At 43.1% G+C, this 24,920-nt stretch overlaps 1 protein-coding gene and 2 long non-coding RNA genes across 4 annotated transcripts in view; 1 reads left to right on the forward strand and 2 right to left on the reverse strand.

Annotated features, from left to right (window-relative positions):
* On the reverse strand, positions 1–8,904 carry ZNF304 (zinc finger protein 304). The gene is made up of 3 exons (XM_072822879.1): positions 8,288–8,904; positions 5,587–5,713; positions 1–3,868 (listed from the first exon to the last, which is right to left on the reverse strand). The coding sequence occupies exons 1-3, from the start codon at positions 8,318–8,320 to the stop codon at positions 2,046–2,048; spliced, it is 1,983 nt and encodes a 660-aa protein (XP_072678980.1). The 5' UTR covers positions 8,321–8,904; the 3' UTR covers positions 1–2,045.
* On the forward strand, positions 8,752–24,340 carry LOC140634192 (uncharacterized). Of its 2 annotated transcripts, XR_012031741.1 has the most exons (4): positions 8,758–8,826; positions 11,141–11,259; positions 14,583–14,712; positions 21,341–24,340. It is a non-coding gene; the product is annotated as an uncharacterized lncRNA (long non-coding RNA). The 2 variants fall into 2 exon arrangements; XR_012031728.1 differs by lacking the exon at positions 11,141–11,259 and having other exon boundaries at positions 8,752–8,826.
* The window catches only part of LOC140634082 (uncharacterized), a 6,184-nt gene continuing 4,581 nt past the window's right edge, over positions 23,318–24,920 (reverse strand). Inside the window, exon 4 of the long non-coding RNA XR_012031643.1 lies at positions 23,318–24,899. This is a non-coding gene — a long non-coding RNA (uncharacterized lncRNA). The remainder of the gene's footprint in view (positions 24,900–24,920) is intronic.

The raw sequence follows: 24,920 nt of genomic DNA on the forward strand, positions 1-24,920 counted from the left end.
TCTTCAGAGTAGCTTTATTTTTTAACAGCCCCCATGCTGGAAACAACCCAAACATTTACTAATAACTAAATGGATAAAAAACAATTGTGGTATATGCATACAATGAAGTAATACTCAACAATACAAATGAACAACCTATTGATACATGCAACAAGATGAATTAATTTCAAAATAGTTATGGATAGTGAAAAAGGCCGGAGTCCCCACTCTCCAGAATGTATGTATCATATAATTCCATCTATACAAAATTCTAGAAAATGCTTCCTCTTTTTTGTGAATTGTGAGAAAGGGTATTAGAAAGATGGAGATAAAAGGATTATAAAAGGACACAAGGAATCTTTCAGTTGTGTTGAATATGTTCATTATCTTGATTGTGGTGATGGTTTCACAGGTATATACACATGCTGAAACGTAACACATTTCACACTTTAATATGTGCAGTTTATTTCATGTCAATCATATCTCAATGAAGTTTTTGTGAACTAAATGTTCCCCATAAAGTCATTTACCTTCCCTCTTAGAAAGTCACATCTGCCAACTATTTTGGTTTTACCACATCCCTCTCTCCACAATTCAGGAGGGTGACCCCTGCCTCAATGTCAGCAAAAACCAGAGCAATGAAATCCATGTCCACTTCAGTCACTAGGAATGCTAGCTGGGTCAGAGAAGCCCTATCATTGGATCTCTTTTTCATCTGTCCTGAGGTTCCTGCCTGTGTAGTGATGGCTACAACATCAACGGCCCAGGGAGGTAGAAAAATCCATAAACCTTAGACACTCCCAGTGGCCTTGGCCACAGAAGATAAAGAGTCTGAAGGTTCTGAGAATTTCTATATTCTCATTCCACAAAAATCATGGACATTTGTAGATGCCTCTGTCAGAAGAGACACTCATCCCCACTCCATTTTCTCAGTGTTTCTGTCCCAATTATGAGCCCCACCTTGCCCTGAAGGCCTTCCAGGCAATGACACCTGCCTATGGGAATCAGGACATCAGGGACTGGCTTCTGTGCAGATCCAAGAGACAGAAATCCCTCAAAAGTGCTAGGGAACATGGAACACTCTCTAGGAACAAGAGACCTAATTCATGTTTCCAGAAGCACTGGAGATTCTCACACCAATCATGCTCTCCTCAGAAATGAACTTGGGGCTCACAGGAAACCTAGCCTCCTAGGCCACAGGATGAGGCACACAAAGCTCTTCACTCTTTTCTAGCAAGCCTTGGGCACAAAGAAAATTAGGCCAGCTAGACTGGGATCTGTTCTGTCACTCTGCTAACCCTTCTGAGGCATATAAAGTTAGTGCAGACGTGTTCCTCTCTTCATTTTGGAAGAACCCAACTTTTTCTTAATCCATTCCACACAGTGAATAGACAGCCCCCCACCCCTCCACACACACACAAAGTAAATACTGCCAGAGCAGGCCTGTGTCACCGCACAAATCAGAGCAGCATGGGGCAAGCAGTTTGAAAGATTGGGGATTTAGAAGACAACAAATGAGTCATGGTTATTATGTTTACAGCTGACACTGTTCATGAAATCTTGTCTGGAAATCCCCAGCAGACTCCAGTTCAGAATCTCTTGGCCAGGGCTGGATAATGTCCACTCAGAATCCAGTCAAGGGAGTTGGAAGTGAGGACCTCACTGGGCTCAGAACACTCATTATTCCATCCAGAGAATAGGAGAGAGAGCACAGGAGTCTGCCTTCCCTGACCATACTAGAGTGGCTGACACACACTGTGGGACCTTGACAGCTGGGAGCAATGAGATGGCTTCCGCCATAGGCACGGGCAGTGATAGAACTCTGTCAAAAGCCCTGGAGAGTTCAGAAAGTGCAATGCACCTCATGGAAGCTTCCCACCTATGTGGTACTAATTGGGAATCTCCCCATAATACATGTATGGATGTACAAGGTTCACCTGCTGGGTGATGACTTTCACAAAGGGTAATCACAGAGATGTTCTCTGATGTGAGTCCTATCAGGTTGAACAAGGAGATGAACATTTTCTACATTTGTAAGGCCTTTCTCTAGTGAGAACTTCCTGGTGCTAAACAAGTTTAAGAGATGTAACTAAAGGACCACCAAAACTATTGCATTCATGAGGCTTTTCTCCAGTGTGAACTTTCTGGTGGCGAACAAGATGGGAACTTCTACTGTAGGCTTTCCCACATTCACTGCACACATAAGGCTTTTCTCCAGTATGAACCCGCTGATGTAGAATGAGGCTAGAATTTCGGCTGAAGAATTTCCCACATTCACTGCATTCATAAGGTCTTGCTCCAGTGTGAACTTTCTTGTGTTGAACAAGGTGGGAGCTACTAATGTAGGCTTTTCCACATTCACTGCACACATAAGGCCTTGCTCCGGTGTGAACCCTCTGGTGTAGAATGAGGCTGGAATTGTGGCTAAAGCATTTTCCACATTCACTGCACTCATAAGGCTTCGCTCCAGTGTGAATCCTCTGGTGTACAATGAGGTTGGAGCTATGGCTAAAAAATTTTCCACATTCACCACACTCATAAGGCCTTTCTCCAGTGTGGATTTTCTGGTGCTGCACAAGTGTGTCTTTACGGCTGAAGGCTTTCCCACACTCACTGCATTCATAAGGCCTTGCTCCAGTGTGAATTATCTGGTGCTGAACAAGTGTGTCTTTGCAGCTGAAAGCTTTCCCACATTTGCTGCACACGTAAGACCTTGCTCCTGTGTGGACTCTCCGATGTTTAATGAGGCTGGAGTTATGGCTAAAAAACTTTCCACATTCAATGCATTCATAAGGCCTTGCCCCAGTGTGAATTCTCCAGTGCTCAATAAGGTGGGAGCTTTGGCTAAAGAATTTTCCACACTCACTACACTCGTAAGGCCTTTCTCCAGTGTGAAATCTCTGGTGCTGCACAAGTGTATCTTTACGGCTGAAGGCTTTTCCACATTCACTGCACTTATAAGGCCTTTCACCAGTGTGAATTCTCTGGTGCTGAACAAGGTGGGAACTTCTGCTGTAGGCTTTTCCACATTCACTGCAGTCGTAAGACCTTTCTCCAGTGTGAACTCTCTGGTGCTGAACAAGTGTGTCTTTGCGGCTGAAGGCTTTTCCGCATTCGCTGCATGTGTAATGTCTTTTTCCAGTGTGAAATTTCTGGTGCGTTTTTAAGTGAGACAGGTGAATGAAGGCCTTTCCACACTCTTTACACACATGTGATGTCTCTCCACTGTGAATTTTTCTGTGATTAATAAGAGCTGATTTCTCATTGGACATATTTCCACATGGTGTGCACCTAAAGGGTCTTACTTCAGTACAACTTACCTGATTGCCAAGGAGAGTGAAGGTATTCAGGAAGGTGTTCCCATTGTCAGTGCAACTGAAAAGCACCAGTCCATCGTGGTCTCCCTGGGGTTGGCCAAGACTAGTGCTGTGTGGGAAAGACTCCATGAACTCAGTCCTTTTGTATGGAATCATCCCACTGACAGACGACTGGCAATGGAAGAGGCCAGAGCTATCTAGCAAGTCCATCCCTTCCTCCCTGCAAGTAAAGGGTCTCCCTAACATGTGGAATTCACAGCTCTTCACGTACGAGGTCCCACCAGCAGCCCCTCTGAAGAGATCCTCTCCACTATACTGCTTTTGGTGTTGGTAAAAGTTTGCACTGAACAAGAATCCTCTCCTACGTGGGGCACATGTGTACAGCTTCTGCAAGGGGTGTGATCCCTGGTGTTTGGCCAAGTGCAAAATATCTTTTACGAGTGGGTCACACACCTCACACAGGTGGGGTTTTGGGATAAATGCACCTGACTTGGAAGTCCTGAGCTGCGACCCTCCTACAGAAACACTCTGCTCAGAAGGTGTCTCCTCATTATCTGCTTCACGCCAACAATCTGAAAGCAAAAAGATGCTGGTGAGGTAAATGTTGACTCTGGTGGACAGCAGCAGCCCAATCTTGTGTGTGAGAAACCCCAAAGAATGAGGGCATTGGCTTGCTGGTGGGACAAAGGAGCCAGGATCAGGGTGAGAAAAGGCCCACTGTTGGTCCTGGACCTCTTAAGGTCACAGTAAGGAGAAACGATGAGGAGGCACAATGGTGGTACATGGTATAGGGCACAGAGAAGTTTCCAGCTTGCTCCTCCATTGAGTAGGGCCTTGGCTGCTGAGCTCTCTACAGAAAAATGTGTCCAGGCCCAGGAAAATCTGACTGTGAATAAGTAGCTGGTTCTCAAGGATTATTTTAGGAAATATGCACGACTCATTGCACATTAAAGTAGCCAGCATTGCAGAGTACTGCAGAGGGAGAAGAGAAAAATGAATGAGATAAAGACGCCAAAGAAGGAAGGAAACAGCCAAGGGATGGAAGACAGAAAAGAAGTGACAAATGGACAAAGTACCAAAAATAGGAAGTAAAGGTAGAAATGAAGTATCATTACAGGCCCTGGCAAACACTAGTGAACACAAAGTAGGCTAAAAGTATGATCTGAACCCAGCACTAACATGACGATCCTCCAGCTCCCTCCTGGGCCTCTCTCACTGTGGCTGGATCAGGTCTGCCCCGTCAGATACCCAAGGCTTCCTGCCCCTCTCCAAGTGAGCCACTACATGGGATCTGGAAGATAAAGCTATAAAGAAAACCCTGGGCAGACGAGTGGCCTAGGGAGACCCACCCCACAGAGAAGAAAATGAAATGTTAAAAAACAGAACCCTGAAGGAAGATTTAGCAGAACAGGCCTGAGGGCAGACCTGAGGACACTGAGCTGCCATGGATCTAGACAGTTACCTGGCCAAGGAGTGCACAAGCCATGCTGAACCTGCTGAACAGAATGAAAAGGCCCTGAGCCCCTAGCCCATTTCCAGCAAGGCTCTGGGCAGCGAGTGCTGGAACTGCTCAGCAAGGGAGGGGATGCTGCACACAGCCCAGTCCTGGCACCCATAGTACCTCCTCTGGGCACCAGAGGAGGGAGGGAGAAGAGTCACTGAGCTAGCTGGACAAAAAGAGCGGCCTCTGGGACACAGGGCAATAACCAAACCAAGGGCCACAGGAGTGAGTGGGAGGGCCTGGGGAAGGCAGCCTCTGAGAAGGCCTGGGAATACCTGACTCCCAGCGTTCTCACCCTTGTGTAAGCCTCTTCCTTTGCCTGTAGGCATGGCCTGGCTCATTTCTAAGGATAATGGGATAATGGATGTCACTTTCAAGGTCAGGTTAGGAAAGGACTGGATTCCATCCTGGACATTCTCTCTCACTCACTTGCTCAGAGAGAAGCAGCATCCATGTTAGGAGGTACACTACAGAAAGGGCAACATGACAAGGAACCAAGGGAGGCCATTGGCCAACAGCCAGAGAGGGGCTATTTGTCACAGTTCAACAAGCCACAAGAAACAAAATCTTGCAAACAACCACACAAGTGCATTTGTAAGTGGACTCTTCCTGAGATTGGCCTTCAGATGAGAACACAGCCCTGACTAAAACCTCATGAGAGCACATGAGTAAGCTGTGACCAGGTTCCTGATACACTGAAATTGAAATAATTTTTTTTTTTTTTACTGTTTTAAGCCACTGAATTGGGGCGTAATCTGCCATATACCAATAGATAAAACAGAGACTTACCCAGTGAGGCCACCAGTGCAAAGTTCTCCAGCATCACATCACGGTACAGAAGTCTCTGAGCTTCCTCAAGGAGCTCCCACTCTTCCCGGGAGAAGTACACGAACACATCCTCGAAGGTCACATGGTCCTGTCATGATGGCGGACAGCTGAACCCATAGGCAACAGGAATCCCCAGTCTTTTTTTTTTTTTTAAAGATTTTATTTATTTATTTATTAATGACAGATGAGGGGGGGGCAGGCAGAGACACAGGCAGAGGGAGAAGCAGGCACCATGCAGGGAACCCAATGTGGGACTCGATCTTGGGTCCCCAGGATCACATCCTGGGCCAAAGGCAGCACTAAACCGCTAGGCCACTGAGGCTGCCCAAGAATCCCTGTCTATGCATGCACGCAGCCACCGCTGGTCCCTCTCCTTCCAGCCTCCTAGCTCAGAGGAGACACCAGGACACCACTAGCACCTGCTCTCTTCTCATGTCTCTCTGAGCGCAGCCCAGAGCCAGGTAGGTGGGCAGATAGATACTATGTAATCTATGGGTCGGCCATGAAGGGCACCAAATGCTCTCCTGTTGTCCTTCACACCATGCTTCCCCGAAGATACAACCTTAAGACCATTAGATCACACTTCCCCCAACATGTATTTTATTCTTTAAACCACCCCTTTTTCCCATTTGGAACTGCCACTACCACTAACAAATTTCTGGTCATAACATATGCACTTATAGGGCACCCCCACGCCAAAATTCCACTCTACACATGGTGTCCAAAAAGTGCACATACATCATTGTGACAGGCACCACTGTCACCAGTGCCTAAGCAAGAGACCCAGTTCATAGTCTCAAGTTTCAACTTTCTTGTTATTATTTTTTAAGATTTTATTTATTTATTAGAGAGCAAGAACAAGAGAGATTACAGAGGGAGAGGGAGAAACAGACTACCCAACGAGCAGAGAGCCCGACGTGTGGCTCAATCCCAGGACCCCAAGATCATGACCCGGGCAGAAGGCAGACACTCAACCAATCGAGCCACCCAGGTATCCCTCAACTTTCTTGTTTTTCACTGCATTGCCATCATGACCTGGAGATACTCTCTCCTAAATGTAACCCACAGCTCTACCCCCATTTCACATACTGGCCATCACCTTTTGAACTTCTGAAACTAATACCCCTCCCAGAACTAAAAACATGCACCCACCTTGATGTCTCAACTAAGGAGTCTCTAGACTTCTTAAAACTCAACGTGAGGAAAGCCTAATCCCCAATGTAATTATAGAAAATTACTCTATCAGCTTCCCAACCAGGTAAAGAAAACAAAACAAAACCCTCTAGGGTCACCCACAACTCATCCGTTTCTCTCATTCACCCTTCACATCAGAAAATCTGGCCACCCTGCTTATAAAACAGATATAAAATCCACCAATGTCTCTCACTTCCACAGCCACTTCTCTGGGCCAGTTACCATCAACACTCACAGACAACTGCAGTAGGTTCCCCACTCATGTCCATGCTCTGTTTTCAACTAGAGAGCAGCTTAAGGGAATCCATTAAATCTTAGTCAGGTCACCTTTCTCTTCTGTTCCAAACCTCCCATGTCTTTCACTACCCTCAAATTGAGGTCCAGCTCCTCAGCCTGACATTCCGGACTCCTGACCCTGCTCCCAACAGACAAGTAAGATCTGTGGTTCCTTGAGGACTCCCAACACAATCTTACCTGCCAGCATTTGCACAACGCTGTCCCTGGGCCCAATACACCCTTCAATCTTTATCCTATTGGCTACCAGAAGTAGGAAAGTCTATTAACTCCTTGCCCGGACTCAGAATGCTGGGTTAGAAATACCACCCACTTACGGTCCCCAGACTAAAATGCAGATAGAGGAACAAGTAGAGAGTCCCAGAATATCGTATTACTATGTCTCATCAGAAAACCCAGTGGGCCCTACTTTATTTATTTATTTTTAAAGATTTTATTTATTTAGTCATGAGAGATATTGAGAGGCAGACACATAGGCAGAGGGAGAAGCAGACTCCCTGCGGGGATCGTGATGGGGGACTGGATCCCAGAATCCCACCCTGAGCCGAAAGCAGACACTCAACCACTGAGCCTCCCAGGCGTCCCAAGTGGGCCCTATTTTAAAAGCAGATACTGAGCTCATACACTATCCTGACCCCCACTGCCACCACTCTGGTCCACCTACCATCAACACTCACCTGGTTTACTGAGGTAAATTCCATTCTGGTCTCCCTACCCACCGCCATGCCCCCCAATCTTTCCACTCTGCAGCCCCACGGAGTCTGTTAACACCTAAGTCAGATCATCTCCCTTCTTTGTTTCAAACCTTCCACGACTCCCACAACCATCAGAACACAAGCCCAGCTCTTCAGGCTGCCATTCCAGGCCTGACCCCTGACCACCTGCTCTCTGTTCTCACCAGGTGATGTAACAGGCACCTACTGCTCCTGGAACACGAATTCATTCCCACCTCCAAGTATGTCTACTAGCTGGCTCCTGCATCTCGGAAACCCTTGCACACCTCATCCCAAGGATGCTGGAACCCGGAACCTCACCGCAGATGCTTCGGGAGTGACCGCCCTCCGCTGCCCTTATATTCAGGAGAAGGGAACGTTAAAGGCAAAGTGAGGAGGGTCCTTGGACACGCCACCCCCTCTATCGGGGTCGGCGAGGGCCTGAGGGACCCTCTGCTCACCTGAGCCCGGTACATCAGCGCCGGGACAGCCATGGGATCCTGTAAGCAGAACCAGGTCGTGAAAAGCGGGCAAACCCGGCGGGTCCTGCGGGCTCAGCGGGAACCAAACCTCCGGGAGGCGGGGAGACCTCGGCCGACCGGCGCGCTCCGAGCCCGTCTCCCCCGCGTGAAAGCGAGCCCAGGCTCAGGGCGCGGCGGCCGGGGACGGACGAGGACGCCGCGGGGTTGCTAAGACCTCGGGAGGAGCGTTGCTCCGGAGGACACCTCCGCGCAAGGTCGCCCGTGCCACGACAGGGCTCATGGAGGCCAGCAAAAGCGCGTGTTTTAGCGTCCTTCCCTGCCCGGTTCCAGAGAGCCGCATTGGAAGCGTACCACCCCAGTCCCCGAGGCTCTGCCGCCGGCGCGGAGTGCCTCGGCACACGCAAAATACGTCACGATGGCGACGCCGGAAGTCCCGCCTCTGCCGCCAAGGCAGCGGGAGACGCCTTGTTCCGGGCTGTCATTGGCACGACGCCAAGGCAGTGGGCACAGATTTCTGGGTAATGTAGTTGGTGCCCTGTATCGAACTAGGCAGTAGGCATCTTTCCGGGTTTTCTTGAGAACAGCAAAGTGGCTCCGGCGGAGGCTGCGGGGAGGAGAAACATGGGAGAAATATGGTCCAGTAGTGCCAAATCTCCTCTTACACTGATACACCCATATTTCTTTGGTCACCTGGGACAAAGCCCATCCTCAGTGGTCTCCAGCACGTGATCCAGTCTTTAATCCTGGGGGAGCTACTTCATCTCTCAGCTTTGAGGACTATGTTGTTTTTTTGTGTTTGTAAGATTTTATTTATTTATGAAAGACACACAGAGGCAGAGACATAGGCAGAGGGAGAAGCAGGCTCCCTATGGGGAGCATGATGCGGGACTCAATCCCAGAACCCTGAATAAGGACTTGAGCGGAAGGCAGATGCTTAACCACTGGGCAACCCAGGTGCCCAGGGGACTGAGATTTAAATTGAATGGTGAATATGCCTCCTTGGTGGGGCCTTTGTGTGGTATTGTTATATATTCCTCTAATTCCTTGATTCCCAAATTTAAGCCCCTGACCTGACAGTATCATCATCACCTGTAAACTCTCTGGCCCAACCTACACCTCCTGACAGATAAAACCTGTGGGCGGGGCCCTAGCTTAAGCTTGAGAACTGGAACTCTCTTGAAAAGTCATGACCGTCTTCCTTCCCCCAAAATTTAATAACTAAAATGGGAAAACAGTACAACCTACTTCATGGGAAATGAAATGATAAATGCTTAACACAGAGCCTAGTGCTAAATACTTACAAGCTGTTATTGTTACTATTCATCATCATCACCAGTTTCTCACATGTACTGCTGTAGGAGGATGTCAGGGACCTCTCTTTGCCGAATCACTAATGATATTTGTTAAAACACAACATATAACCATTGTGACTCAGCAAGTAGCATCATGAGGGTTAGAATTTTTGCATTAAACACATGTGCATACCATTAGGTGCAATTAATTAAAAAAAAAACACATCCTATACAAGAAGGTTTCATAAAGCACAGGTAGGTCTATTGTCCAAGGGACACATCCTTACAGCCCATATGATTCAAAACATAGGACTATCAAGACTAATTGATCTTAGCCTTAAGTGGGTGTGGACTTAATATGGTTTCATATCGTTGACCTTATCAGGTCAACCAAATCAGTTGTTTTGCTAGCAAAAATGGATTTATTCTAGAATAGCAGAGAATTGCAATTCAGGACAGGTAAGCTATGACAAAAACCATAGACTAGTTTAACAAAGGAAAACAATTGTTCTGTGGAGAAGAAAGAGCAGCTTGGGAAGTATTGTTTTGAATGGAAGTCCATTGGAGAAAAGCAAGAGTTCAGGGTGATGATGATTTCTCTTTGGTTAAGTTGCTGGGGTGGTCGATTTATTGTAGGAGATGAAATGTACATCTTTTCCTGTCCAGGCTTGTAATTGATGATTCTTCCCTGTTGAAGATTCTTCTCTTGACCTCTGTAATTGGCGATTCTTGACTTCCAGTGGTACTGCGTGAGAGCTCCCCCTTCTGGCTTCCCAATTCTATTATAGTGACATTTTCTTTTACTAATTTTCACATTTCCCCCTTTTGACCAAGATCTTTCCCTGAAAACATCGCTAATCAAGAGTCAGTTTTTCTTAATTCAGTGGCCTTTTGTCCCTTGATGTCAGGAAGGACCTTTCCTGGATATCATGTCTCACGTTGGAGGACTCTAGGTCTGAAAATAGCCAACCAAAAAATATTTATCCGCACTAATTCTGACTTGAGGAAGAAAATTTCTCCCTATGGAGCCCATCCTGGAGTTATGTATACCTCCTGGAAGTCCCTGCTTTAAAAGGCCATGAAAGCAGAATAGTGCAAGAACATACTGAAAGAATTAACCAAGTGCATTTGGGAAGAGAGTGCAGGTATAAACATAATGCAACAGCTGATGGACTTTTTGTAAAACAGTCCATCAAAAACTTCAAAACGTTTTTAAACAGTATTGTTATCTCAAAAGAACTGTTTGGAACCAAATGCATTATCAGCAATACAGTCTTAAAGTTTTAAATTCAGAAACCATGAATTTGGCTGAGAATCCAGAGTCAGTTAATAGTCCAGATTAAAAGAAGGAAGGAAGGAAGGAAGGAAGGAAGGAAGGAAGGAAGGAAGGAAGGAAGGAAGGAAGGAAGGAAGGAAGGAAGGAAGGAAGGAAGGAAGGGCTGTAAATCTTGAACTTTTTAATATACCTTGTCCAAACATCTTAGGAAACAAGTCTTGTCATATGTCATCTGCTTCAATCCCAGGAAATCTTTACTTTCAGGTCACCCAGCAGATGGCAGGTCCAGTCAGAGTTTGGTGCTTTCTTTAGATGTGTTACATGAATTTAAAAGGAGTCTATTCTCTGGAGTTTGGCAGCACAAGTGTTGTGGGGCCTTCCTGGTGAGTCTTTCTGGAGGAATCCTTTCCAGTAGATGAAATCTTCAGGTTGCAAAGTGTGATGCTTAGGGTCTCCATCTCCCAGGAGTGCATTGTGAAAATGTTGCTCTACTGAAGCATGGAATTTTTAATAGAAGCAATTGGGCCTTATAATATTTAATTATATCTGTGGGTCAAAGGAAACAGGGGCCAAGATGTCCTATGCTATCTCAAAGAGGGAGAGTCTACGTGGGAGGAATCTGAGATTTAGAAGGATCAATGGCAATATTTTTGGTCAAGGTACATAGAGAATCATTACACATTTTACCAATAGATTCTTAACAGTGCCATTAATGTGTTCAACTGACCCTGAGGACTGAGGATGGTACGCACATTGATTATAAATCATCCAAACAGAACAAAACTGTTGAAACACCTGACTGGTAAAATGGGTTACTCAACCACTCTGATGTTTGAGAGGTATTTCTCAGGTAGGGATAATCTTTTCTAAGAGAGCCACAGAAGAAGTGGCCTGTCTACAAGGGGAAATTTTGGTACAGTGGAGAAAATATATAAACCATCACTAAAATATATTTATATCCACGAGACAGGGAAAGCTGTATGAAATTCATTTGCCAAAAAAATAATAAAATAAATAAATAAATAAATAAATAACAAATTCATTTGCCAAACCTTGAATGGTTTATTGGGCAGCTCAAAGTGTCTGGGAGTGATTTGCTCAGGTTTCCTTTCCCTTTGGACAAGCAGGACAAGTGAATTGTTATTTTTTGTGGCTTTATTAATATTTTCTCACCAATATTGGTTCATCAAAACAATCATTTTTGTCAGTAGATGAACGGTTGTACATTAGCAAATAGTGGGAATTTTAGAATTTCTGGTAGGGCTGTACTGTCATTTTGTCCAAATAATAATTCTCTCTTTTTATCAAATCAGTAATTATTAGTATTCCAATATTTTTTCCTTTTTTGGAGCCAATTGTTGGGTGTCTCTGGTCAGTTTTTCCAAATTATCATCTGGGAGAACATCCCTTTGGACTGGACAGAGGTTTGGCTATTGAGTCTCCTTGAGAGCACCATTTGGCAGAAGTATGAGTGAGGTGGATTCCTTTTGCCTCCAGGAAGTCAAATGTGGAATGCCCAGGAAGCTTAATAACAGCCAGAGCAGCCGGCCTGTTGATATAAAGTGGCCAAAGGTAAAGGTGCTGCCTCATTGACTTCAAAACAAATTGCAGTGGCATACCCAGCATGATATTTACTATTTTCATCCTTTAAATATGAATCATTTGTAAGCTACAAAACGTCTGTGGCAGTTAGAAGAGATTCCTGTAAATTGTTATGAGGAGTCAAAAGAGGTGATCTGTTGAAGTTAAGCAGTGTGAGGGGTTTCATCCATGAAGGAGGGGAGAAGGATGGCAGGATTAAGGCTATTACAACAAGAAAGAGTTACATGAGAGGGAGTTAACAGGAGGATTTCATAGGAGGTAAGGTGACTGGCTGAAAGGTGTTGCATATGAAGAGAACTTGGGAGGGCTGCTTCTGCGTGGGATACAGGATGGTTAAGGGGGACCCCATGACTATTTTTGCAGTGGCCTTAACTAAAAGGGTGATGGATGGAATGGCTTTGAGGGAAGGGGGATATGCCCTAGCCACAGGGTCTAAATGTTGGCTATAATACACTATGGAGTGATGATGGTCCTCAAGTTTTTGGGTGAGCACTCTAAGGGCATTACCTTCCCTCACACATACAAAGAGGGAAAAGACAAGTTGATAATAAGGTTGTCCCCCAAAGACTTTTCTTTAAAGTCCCAAGAGCTATGTCACTCTGACCTTTCCAAATAATAGGGTTAGGTTTGGCATTTTTAAAAAGTTGAGCCATAAGAAAGAAGTTTGGAATCCAAATTTGGTAGCAGCCAGCTAGTCCAAGAAAACCTTTTAATTGGCACTTCATTTCAGGTTTAGGGAATTTCAGGATGCCATGAAGCCTACCTGAATCCAAATGTAGTCGTGATTCTGAGATCAGGTGCCCTAGGTATTAAACCTGAGTTTGAGCACATTGCAATTTTTCTTTGGAGACTTTATGTTCCTATAAGGCCAAAAGTTTTTACAGTTGGAGGCTCTGAAGAGGCTTAAGAAGGAAAGCAAAGAAAAAAATCATCTATGTGTATTGTAACAAAGTAGAGCCTGCAGAAAACTTTATATCACCCAAATCAGCTTTTAAGATTTGTGGAATGTAAGAAGGACTCTGTGAAACCCTGGAATATTGCTGTCCAGGTGGATTGCCATTCTTCCCAAGTGAAGGCAAAAGGCTATCCTTAGCAACTGGAATACTAAATCTGTACTACAAAGGTCAATTACAGTGAAAAATTTGCTTTCAGTGGGATTGGACGTCAATAGTGTATATGGGTTAGGAACAACAAAGTGCCAAATGTTGCTCAGAGGTCCTCGAAAAACCTCCATCCCCAGCCACTGAGTTTTCTCACAGGTAAAACAGGTGTTACAGGGACCAGTGTAGGGAGATAATGAAGCCGTAACCCTTATGATCATCTGTTATGCCTCAAAGAGCTTCTTTATATGATATTGATTAACCCGGGGGGGAGGTTTTGAGGGACTTCTTTGAATTCTGATGGGAAGTACACTGTGGATTCTGCCAATATCAGTTGAATATTTTGCCCAGAAGGAGGATGATAGCTGATCCAATAGGTATAAATGATCGGTGTCCCCAGACTAAAATGCTAGTAGAGATGGAGCAAATAAAAGATGTCAAAGGGTCATTTAATTAGCCTGGTTGGCTATTTTGATTACCTGGTTGGCTACTGTCAAATTCTAGAATTATTTTTCCCTTTGGGGAGAAGGAAATTCCAGCATGATATCTTTTCTAAAAAATCTCAGCCGCATAAATGAAGAGGGATGGAGGAACTAGGGAGAAAAGTGTATCTCTCAAAGGGAATAGACAAAAGGGAATAGGTTCAGAGACAGAAACCTACTGAGGTTTATTAGAGACCCCCACTCTCTGAACTGTTTTAGTATGCCAGCGCAGGGGCTCCTTTATAACAATGGGGTTGAGCACCATGAGTGAAGCTCTAGTGTCAGTAAGACACAGAGAGATTCATTTCCAACCTGGAGAGTGATTTCTCCAAACTGATTAGAGGGAAAATTGGGAAGAGACCTCCGTGGCTCCTCTGAGCCCACTGCTGGGAATTAGAACATTGGAAGGGTTGGCTAGGAGGCTGAAGGTGCCTGGAGCACTTAATTTTATAAGAACCTTTTACCTAATCTCCTGGCTTTTGCAATAATGGCAGAGACCATGAAGACTGTGATTTTGTTTAGGAGCTGCATTTGTGTGAGATGAAGACTGATATCCAGCAGCTGAAGGCCACCATATCTGGTTCTCTTCCTTATCAAGACACCATCTTCCCATCATCTGGATCTGCAGCTCCCAAGGAAGCAATAATCCTGGGTAACTATGAAAACTGGAATCACTGAGGCCCAAGGAGGGAACTCCAGTAAGGAGCACAAATGAAAAGATAAAACAAAGAAACCTTTTTACAATCACTCTTGCCCATATTCCATTGGCCAAAATTTATTTACATGGTCCCAAATTAAGTGTAAGGAAAGTGAGGATATGCCTGTCCTCTTGGGTGTCCAAAATAATAGTATTGGTGAACACCTAGACATACAATCCATCAATTTGATCACCAATACCCATTTTATCATTCATCATCTACATTCTACCCTTTTACACCCTTGCTGATACGACAACCAAAACATCATCCATTCACTGACTGCATCTCAAAGTTAGGGTCACTGGGTGAAGTCTTAGGCAACTCAGGTCCAAATACTGTTTCTCCATTATATACACATGTCTTCACTCACACCCATTATAGTTATCTGTCCAGAACACAGTAAAAGGACATATTGAAACTGTGGAAGAAATAACCACAACCAGTTTTCTATATACAATGAATGCATCTTTGAATTTTTTTTATACAATGTAAAACAAGACTATGTGAGACCAAAGATGAGGAATTTAATGGAAAAAAATAACAGACAGAAATGACGCTTTAAAGATTCTATTTAAGGGGCTCCTGGAAAAAATAAAATAAATTTTAAAAAGGGGCTTCCTGGGTGACTCAGTCAGTTGAGCAGCTGACTCTTTATTTTGGCTCAGGTTCTGATCTCAGGATCCTGAGATTGAGTCCCAGAACCAGGCTCCTTGCTCAGTGAGGATTCTGCTTGAAGGTTCTCTCCCTCTGCTTCTGCCCCCCATCTTCTCTCTCTCTCTCAAATAAATAAATAAATAAAATCTTTATAAAGATTCTATTTAAAGTTGAAGGAAAGTGATCCCAAGTGAATGGTCTGTGATGGTAGGAGGTATGAGGATTTGTGAGAGTGGTGTGTTTATCGATTAATACAACCATTCATTATCTGTGTAAAACATTAATATTTCCTTTTTGGAGACAGAATGAAGGAATTACCATGTATATGCTCAATACCATGTAAACTGAGAGTGGCAAATTAATTTTAAATCTCATATTTTTCAAGAAAGCAAAGATAGTACCTATATTCTATTGTGTTAAAGAAGTATGTTATCATTTTCAGCTTAAGTGCTAATAAACAGAATCAGTGTGTACACCTTACAAATTTGAAGGAAAAATTGAAATGTAAAGAAATAACAAAGTTTTTAAAAGGAAATGTACAGAATAAGTGAGGCAAAGAAAAGCACAAATATCTACAGAGAATGTATTTAAACCCAAATATGTATCAACCATCTCATGAGATGAGTATGGAATAAATGCTTAGAACTGAAGTCAGTAATTTTTTATATTCTTTGAAAGCTTTATTTATTTATTTGGGGGGCGGTGCAGAGGGAGAGGGAGAGAATCTCAAGCAGACTCTGCTTGGAGCACGGAGCCCAAAATGGGGCTTGATCTCATGACCCCAAGACCACGACCTCAGCCAAAATCAGGAGTCAGCTGCTCAACTGACTGAGTCACCCAGGCACCCCAGTAATTTTTATTGATTAAAAATGTCCAACCATAGCATGGACATAGGGACACATCTAAAATATAACACACAGAAATGTATAAAACAGGTCTTGAAAAACATACCTGTTATAATTATTTAAAAATATCATATGTGAAACATGTATGTGTATCAGGAAAAAATAATTTGAAGGGAGAAAGCATCACCAAGAAGGTATAATAAAATATGTATGTAATTTGTAATAGTAACTCAAATTATATAAAGCAACGGTTTCAGAATAACAAGGCTAAAGATACCAGTTCATGAATATATCAAGCATTTTTATATCAGCCATCTCAGAAATTATTTTTTTTGCCAAATAATGAAATCCCTATATATTATTTAGAGATGTGTTTAATGAAATTCTATAGGTGCATTAATAGTTTAAAACACATATATTGAGACGTTTGGGTGGCTCAGCAGTTGAGTGTCTGCCTTTGGCCCGTGGCGTGATCCTGGGATCCCGAGATTGAGTCCCACACTGGCTCTCTGCATGGAGCCTGCTTCTCTCTCTACCCATGTCTCTGTTCTTTCTCTCTACGTCTCTCATGAATAAATAAAATTTTAAAAAAATAATAAATAATGTTTTAAAAAATAAAACACATATATTACAAATAAAGGATGATAATTAACAAATGATACATTCATTTCACAAATGCTTTAAAAAAATCCACAGTAGAGGGCAGCCCGGATGGCTCAGCTGTTTAGCGCTGCCTTCAGTCCAGGGCCTGATCCTGGAGACCCAGGATTGAGTCCCACGTCAGGCTCCCTGCATGGAGCCTGCTTCTCCCTCTGCCTGTGTCTCCGCCTCTCTCTCTCTCTCTCTGTCCTTCTTGAATAAATAAAATCTTTAAAAAAAAATCCACAGTAGAGGAAAGCATACTGATTGCATTCATATAGATTTCAAAATCAAGCATAAAATGTACTTATAATTAGTAGTACATATGTAAGGTGTCAAACTATGAATTTATAAGAGAGTTGGGGCACCTGGGTGGCTTAGTGGTTGAGCATCTGCTTTTGACTCAGGTCATGATCCTGGGATCCTGGGATCAAGTCCCACATCAGGCTCCCTGCAGGGAATCTGCTTCTCCGTCTGCCTCTTTCTGGGTGTCCCTCATGAATAAATAAATAAAATCTTTAAAAAAAGAGTTAGTAAAGCAAAATTTCTAGATAGAGAATTCCTCTAAAGTATAAAATGGTATTGGTAATCTGTGAGGTTCATAAAACATTCTAATCTTGCTATGCTCTTTTATATGCTGTGTGTTGTACATTGATATTTATCTTTTTTTCTATATGTGTAATTTCAATAAGATAAAATGGACAAATCTTAGGTATATGGCTTGATAGGTATTTATTTGCCTGTCAACACGCATATAAGCCCCACCCATACAAAGTCACAGGACATTTCCAACAGCCCTGCAAAGATGACCATTATTGTCCTTTCTCACCATATATTAGGTTCACCTGTTTTTTAACCTTTCTACAAGGTTATAGCATGTACTACTTGGTCTCTGACTTGTATCACTGTCACTCACTGTCTTTTTCTGGGAGATTCATCCACACTGTTGCATGAAGCAGTAGTTTTCATTGCTGTGTTTTTTTCCATTTTATGACCATATAATTTATTTAGGCACGTTCCCATGGATAGCCGTGTGACTAGTTTTAGGTTCTTGGTTATTATTGATAATGTCACTTATAAATCTATAATCCTAAGGATTCATACCCTTGAGCAACACGGGGGTTAGGTGTGCTGACTGAAAGTTGAAAATCCATATATAACTGCTGACTCTCTCAAAACTTAGTAATAGGGATCCCTGGGTGGCGCAGCGGTTTGGCGCCTGCCTTTGGCCCAGGGCACGATCCTGGAGACCCGGGATCGAATCCCACATCGGGCTCCCGGTGCATGGAGCCTGCTTCTCCCTCTGCCTATGTCTCTGCCTCTCTCTCTCTCTCTGTGACTATCATAAATAAATAAAAATTTAAAAAAAAAAAAAAAAAAAAAAAAAAAAACTTAGTAATAGTCTACTATTGACCAGAAGTCTTACTGAGAGCCTAAACAGTTGATTAACACATATTTTGTATGTTACCTCCTGTATCTTTACAATAAAGTAAGCTAGAGAAAAGAAAATGCTATTAAGAAAATCATAAGGGAGTGGCACTTGGGTGGTTCAGTCGGTTAAATCTCTGCCTTTGGCTCAGATCATGATCCTAGGGTCCTGGGATAGAGCCCTGCATCAGGCTCCCTGCTCAGTGGGGAGTCTGCTTCTCTGTCTGCCCCTCCCCAACTTGTGTGCTCCCCTCTCCCTCTGGATGTGCACATCCACCAATACAGTTTTGGTAGTTCTGTGTGTGATGGTGTAGTAGAGTTGGCTCCCAAAGTGTGTATGTTCCGTGGCGTGTCTGAGTGTGCTCTGCCTGCATCTGCTTCCAGGTGCCCCTGACCAACTGCCCAAACTAGAACCAGGTCCCTTGCTCTGCCACAGCCCAGTCACCTCTAAGGGGATCTCTGAATGCCACTCAGGCACTCTAGAACAATGTCCCCACTGGGATATCTGTGCCCTCAGCTCGTCCCAAGTCAGAATTCACCACCTCTGGGAGGCCTCTCAGTTAGTCTGATACCCAGGCCCTGGCCTCAAATCTCCCCACACTGAACTTCCATTTTCTTCAATGCACAGGATGCTTACCCACTCAGAGCTTTGTGTATGATGTTTCCTCTTCCCAGAACTCTGTGTAGGGCTAATTTCTATCTGTATTACAGGTGGAAATTTGGCACAGGAGGGGACATGATTGGAAAGGGAAAGAGAAGGTCAGGAGGATATTGGGGGCTAGGTCATGGCATTAGTAGCTGGTCTGGCACTCAGCTCCAAACCCTGGGATTCTCCTGTTGAACATAGCAAGTTTACAGAACACTAACCTCAGTCCAGGGCATTCAGTGACCATGACAAACTGAGACAGAGACAAAACCATCCCATCATCATATCAGAGCACAGACAAAACAAGAACTCTGTGCAAACAATGGAAATGACCAGGTATCTACCTCTCCTGGGTGACTCAGTGACAGCTACATCATCTACCAGCTGATGCTGTGGTGCCACTTCCAGCCCCTGCTTTGTAGATAAAATATTTCAGGATATCCAATCATAGATCAACCCCACTTCCCAACAACATCCAATTCAGACCAAATCTCCAATTTCTTAAACCCTCTTACAAATCACTGAGCACAAACCCAAAGCCTGGAAGACATCCTAATACCCTCTTCCTGAGGGTTGCACATTTCCATGAGTGCGATATCCTATACTGCAGTGTACCAATACACCTCACTCTGTTCCACTACAGGTGTCAGGTGCATTTCTGGTGCCAGGTGGCACTGGCACCAAGTACCCATAGACCCAAACGCTTCTCTGAACTCCAGGCTTGCATACCCAACTAGATATCAATACCTCCTCTTAGATATCTAATAGAAATCTCACAAGTAAGTACAAACCACAATTCCTGATGTTGCCCTGTCCTACTCCCCACTTCCCACCTTAGCCACAGTGGCCCTCCTCTGGTTCCCACTCATCAGTCCTGCATCTTGACATGCGCTGTTAATTGGCAGATGTTCTCTAGCTCCAACCCTGCCTGAGTGTCCTGCATCCTTTCAGGGTCTGCTTTGCTTTGTGTGCTTTACCTCAATGCTCATCTTCCCATTTTCTACAAGAACAAGGAACTCTAGGGACCAGTGACAGGACCAACATCATGTGGCTGGGGATGGGCATGGTGCAGACAGGCTGGAATCCCAACCAATTGCAATTTCAAGCTCTTAACAGCTATGCCGCTCTGGTGCTCCACAGTTGTCCTCACATCACCATTAAAATCCGCTTATACTGCCAGGGTTCCCAGACAGATTGATGTCAGTGCAAGAAATCCTTTGTTTCACCGGTTTAATATATGTCCCATGTGAGCTCTAGGGCGGGACCAATGACTCAGTCATCCCCGTGTCCTAACCCCCCATGGTGTGCAACGATGGATGCACGTTGTCTCATTCTTGCCACAGGGAGCTCTCTGACTGAACACATAAGCAAAGGTCTGATGGTGAGAAAAAGGTGAGAGTACAAACCTCGGTCGTGATCCACTGGACAGCATGTCACAACTGCTTTGGGACAAAGGCCCAGGCTTCAGAATGTGCCTTGTACCAAAGAGCTCCCGGGTGGGGAAACACCCTGGAGTGTTTCTTCAACCCTTACATACCTAGGAGCTCAGTGACAGAGCTACGGTCACTGCATAGACAAGCTCCCCCGAGAGAGGACAGAGAAACGCAACTTTTTTTCCCAAGTAACAGAAAACTATACATGCTGTCATTGAAAGATTGTTAACTATTGTGATGACTAACTCATGGGGAAGCACATGAATGATGAAATGTGGTAAGGCACCACAGAAGGGGTTCAGCCCACAACTGTGATGCAGAACTGTGCCTAAGGTCATTGATGAGGTTTTGAGGAGGCTCAAAGTGAGAATGATTATATTTATATTAAAAATAATGCAATTTTCTTTATCATGAGGGAACAATCATGAGGGAACACCTCATATAGTTCAACATTTGTCCTCAAAGACAGTCCCAAAGGAAGGCGAATATTCCCAAATGCCCTGCCTGATGAGAACACAAAGGAAGTTAAGTCCACAGGGGAAAATGGGAAAGTACATGTACCTGTACATGTTACGTATACCTCTTCACCCACAGGTAAATTCCACTTTTCTTTCTTTTTTTTTTTTTTCTTAAGATTTTATTTATTTATTCATGAGAGAGGCAGAGACATAGGCAGAGGGAGAAGCAAGCTCCCTGCAGGGAGCCTGATGTGGGAACCGATCCCATGACCCCGGGATCACGACCTGAGCCAAAGCCAGATGCTCAACCATTGAGCCACCCAGGCACCCCCCAATCACTTTTCTTTATAACAATACTTCACACATTCTCCTAAGACTAAAGGATGGGCTTCTTTATCCATGTTTGTTTTTTCAGAGTTTATCATGAATTTACCTTGAATGTGTTTTACTGTTTGTTTTGGCCCTAATTTGACCCCTAGAAAACTACTGAGGTGGAGTTGGAGAAGATCCTCAAGATATTTAAAAAAGTGAAAAACCCAATCAGAGGGAAGTTTTAAGACCCACCTGGGAAGACTGCACGGCTACATGATCACTATGATGGCTCAGAGAAAATAAAGAAAAATGCAGATCTGGATCAAGGAAAAGTGAGCAGGCTGGATGTTTAAAATGACATGAAAAAAGGCTTTTTTTTTTTTTTTTTTTGAAATTGAAGGCTTCTCTTCCATTCTTACTCCACATAGTCCTAGATGTCCTAGCTGGAGCAATTAGGCAAGACAAAGAAATTAAAAGGTATCCAAATTAAAAAGAAAGAAGTAAAACTGTCATTATTTGCAGATGATATATTCTTATAAATTGAAAATCCAAAAGACTCAACTAAGAGCTGTTGGAGCTAATCAGTGAATTCAGTAAAGTTGTAGGATATGAAGTCTACACACACCAATCAATTGCATTTCTATACACTAACAATGAAACATCTGGGGAAAAAAATACAACTATCTCATTCAAAATAGCATAAAAAACAACATAATACCTAGGAATGAATTTTTTTTTAAATTTTTATTTATTTATGATAGTCACACAGAGAGAGAGAGAGAGAGAGAGGCAGAGACTCAGGCAGAGGGAGAAGCAGGCTCCATGCACCGGGAGCCCGACGTGGGATTTGATCCCAGGTCTCCAGGATCGCGCCCTGGGCCAAAGGCAGGCGCCAAACCGCTGCGCCACCCAGGGATCCCCCTAGGAATGAATTTAACCAAGGAAGTGAAAAGATCTGTACAAAGAAAAATATAAGATTCTGTTGGGGGAAATATGACACAAACAGAAGGATACCTTGTGTTCATAGATTGGAGGAGAACTACTACTGTTAAAATATCCATGCTATGCAAAGCAATATACAGATTCAACACAATCCCTATCAAAATTCCAATGGCACTTTTCAGGAATAGAAGAAACAACCTTAAAATGTGTATGGAACCACAAGACCCCTAATAGCCAAAGCAACCATGAGAAAGAACAGGTAGCACCAGATTGCCTGATTTTGACTATACTACAAAGCTATAGTAACCAAAACAGTATCGTACTGGCATGAAAAATAGACACAGACCAATGGAACAGAATAAAGAGCTGGAATTAAAACCCCACATATGCAATTAGCTCGTATTTGATGAGATCCAAGGACATCAAATGGAGAAGAGTCTCTCCAACAAATAGTGTTGGAAAACTAGATAACCCCATGCAGAGAAATGAAATCAGACCCCTATCTTATACCACTCAAAAAATTAACTTGGCATGGATCAAAGACTTAAATATAGACCTGATGCTATAAAACTCCTCAAAGAAAACAAGGGAAGCTCCAAGACAGTGGTTTTGGCAATGATTTTTTGGATATAAGACCAAAGACACAAACAAAAGAAAAAATCAACAAGTGGGACTACATCAAACTTAAAAGCTTCTGCATTGCAAAAGAAATAATTTTAAAAAATAAAAAGACAACCTATGGAATAGCAGAGAATATCTGCAAACCACATTATCAGATATGGGGTTAATATCCCAAATTTTATAAAGAACTCATACAACTCAATGACAAGAAAAAAATCCAACCTGATTAAACTACAGAGTACAAATACAGACATCTTTCCAAAGACATTCAAATGGCCAACAAATGGAAAAGCGCTCAGTATTACTCATTATCAGGGAAATGCAAATCAAAACCACAGTGAGATATCACCTCATATCTGTCAGAATAGCTCTTATCAAAAAGATAAGAAATAAGTATTGGTGAGGATGTGGAGAAAACGGAACATTTGTGCACTGTTGGTGGGACTATAAACTGGTCTAGTCATATTGGAGAGCAGTATGGAAGTTCTTCAAAAAATTAAAAATAGAACCACCATATGGTCCAACAATCCCACTTCTGGGTATATACATATCCAAAGGAAATGAAAACAGGATCTCAGAAATATCTGCACTCCCATGTTTATTGTAGCTTTGTACACAAGAGACAAGATATGGTAACAACTTAAGTGTCCACCAAAGGATAAAGAAGATGTGGTATATACACAATGGAATATCATTCAGTCATGAGGAAAAAGGAAATGCTGTTATTTGTGGTAATACAGAATGCCCTTAAGGACATTATGCTGAGATAAGTTAAACAGAGAAAGACAAATACTACATATTTTTATATGTGGACTCTTAAGAGAAAAACAAAAAAACTGAACTCAAATAGAGAGAATGATGGCTACCAAAGGCTTGGGTGGGGGGATGTTGTTTAAGGGTACATACTTGCAACTAGTAGATAAATAAGTCCTGAAGATCCAATACACAGTACAGATATTATGAGGAACAAAACTATATCACGAACTAGGAGCACAGAATACAGGATACTACTAGGATACAGGTGTTTAGTTAATGCTACAGTGGCAATCACTGCAACATAGATTCGTAAAATCAATGTCGTACACCTTAAACTCACATGATGTTATTATGTGTTAATTATATCTCAATAAAGAAGTGCATAAGTGACTGAAACCTTAGATAGTCTTAAACGGTGCAAAAAATATACCCATTCATATATCTGTCCTTAGCTTCTTAGATATAAAATAATTTTAGGCAACAATATTTTTAGTGGTCTAATTTCTTTTAAGTTTTAAATGCTTCATAAATCAAGACTTCACATTTATCACAAAGACTTACGACCTCTAATGGCGAGTCAGTGTTTTTCAACAAAGAAGGATTTTGACAAATACCTGCAGAGCTGCTGTCAGGTGTCCAGCTCTCCTGGCACAGAACAGCAGTGTATAGTAAGTCTCGTGAAGGGATGCCGTCCCTTCACCTCTCAAACACTGCTCCCACCTGCCATCCCAAACAGAAACAACTGAAAATAAATTGTCATGGGTTTGTCAGGGAAACCTGAAAGAAACCAAGAATGTATTCCTTTTTCTGTCAAATCTACTTCTTTCTCTCCTCCTCCCTTAGGCCTTTTCTCATTTTTAAAAAATTCCATGATTGCTTTTCAGCACATACTGAGACTGAGCCGTAGCTGAAGGTTTTGTTAACTGCACAATTAACTACTATTTTTCTCTTCTTTTTAAGTTCATTTGTAGAGTAAGGTCCTAGCTGAGTCAACTTCCAATAGGATCTTTTAGGAGACAGTAAGTGAGGATCTGTTTCAGAAGATTTTCTCACAACAATATCATTTACAGGGTTTCTCTTTGGTATAATTTCTCAGACGCCGAGCAAGATGCTTCCTCTGGCAAACATTTTCCTCAGGAGTTGCATTCTCCCCAATATGAGTTCTCTGGTATTGACTGAGGTAAGTCCACTTGCAATATGCTTTCCCACATCCCTTATACTCACAGAATTTCTCCACAGTATGAATACTTAGGTGGTGGGTGAGGGATGAATAAAGCCTGAAAGTGTGTCCACACTCACTGTATCCACACGGTTTCTCCCACTGTTACTCCTCGTAGAGTTAGGGAAGAGCAGTCACAAAAGGCTCTCTGATCTTTACACTCAAAGGGTTTTCCTCCAGTATGGATCCTATTAATATCAGAAATAAAA

This window comes from Canis lupus, chromosome 1 (genome assembly GCF_048164855.1).
Source record: "Canis lupus baileyi chromosome 1, mCanLup2.hap1, whole genome shotgun sequence".
In the NCBI taxonomy this organism is placed as follows: domain Eukaryota; kingdom Metazoa; phylum Chordata; class Mammalia; order Carnivora; family Canidae; genus Canis; species Canis lupus.

What these genes read in the sequence shown, in the direction of transcription:
- ZNF304 (XM_072822879.1), bottom strand. Translation starts at nt 8,320, where the DNA reads ATGGCTGTCCCGGCGCTGATGTACCGGGCTCAG. An exon ending in CGCTGATGTACCGGGCTCAG is followed by an intron (nt 5,714 to 8,287) that starts GTGAGCAGAGGG and finishes CCATCATGACAG; the next exon opens with GACCATGTGACCTTCGAGGA. An exon ending in TGCACTGGTGGCCTCACTGG is followed by an intron (nt 3,869 to 5,586) that starts GTAAGTCTCTGT and finishes TTTTGCTTTCAG; the next exon opens with ATTGTTGGCGTGAAGCAGAT.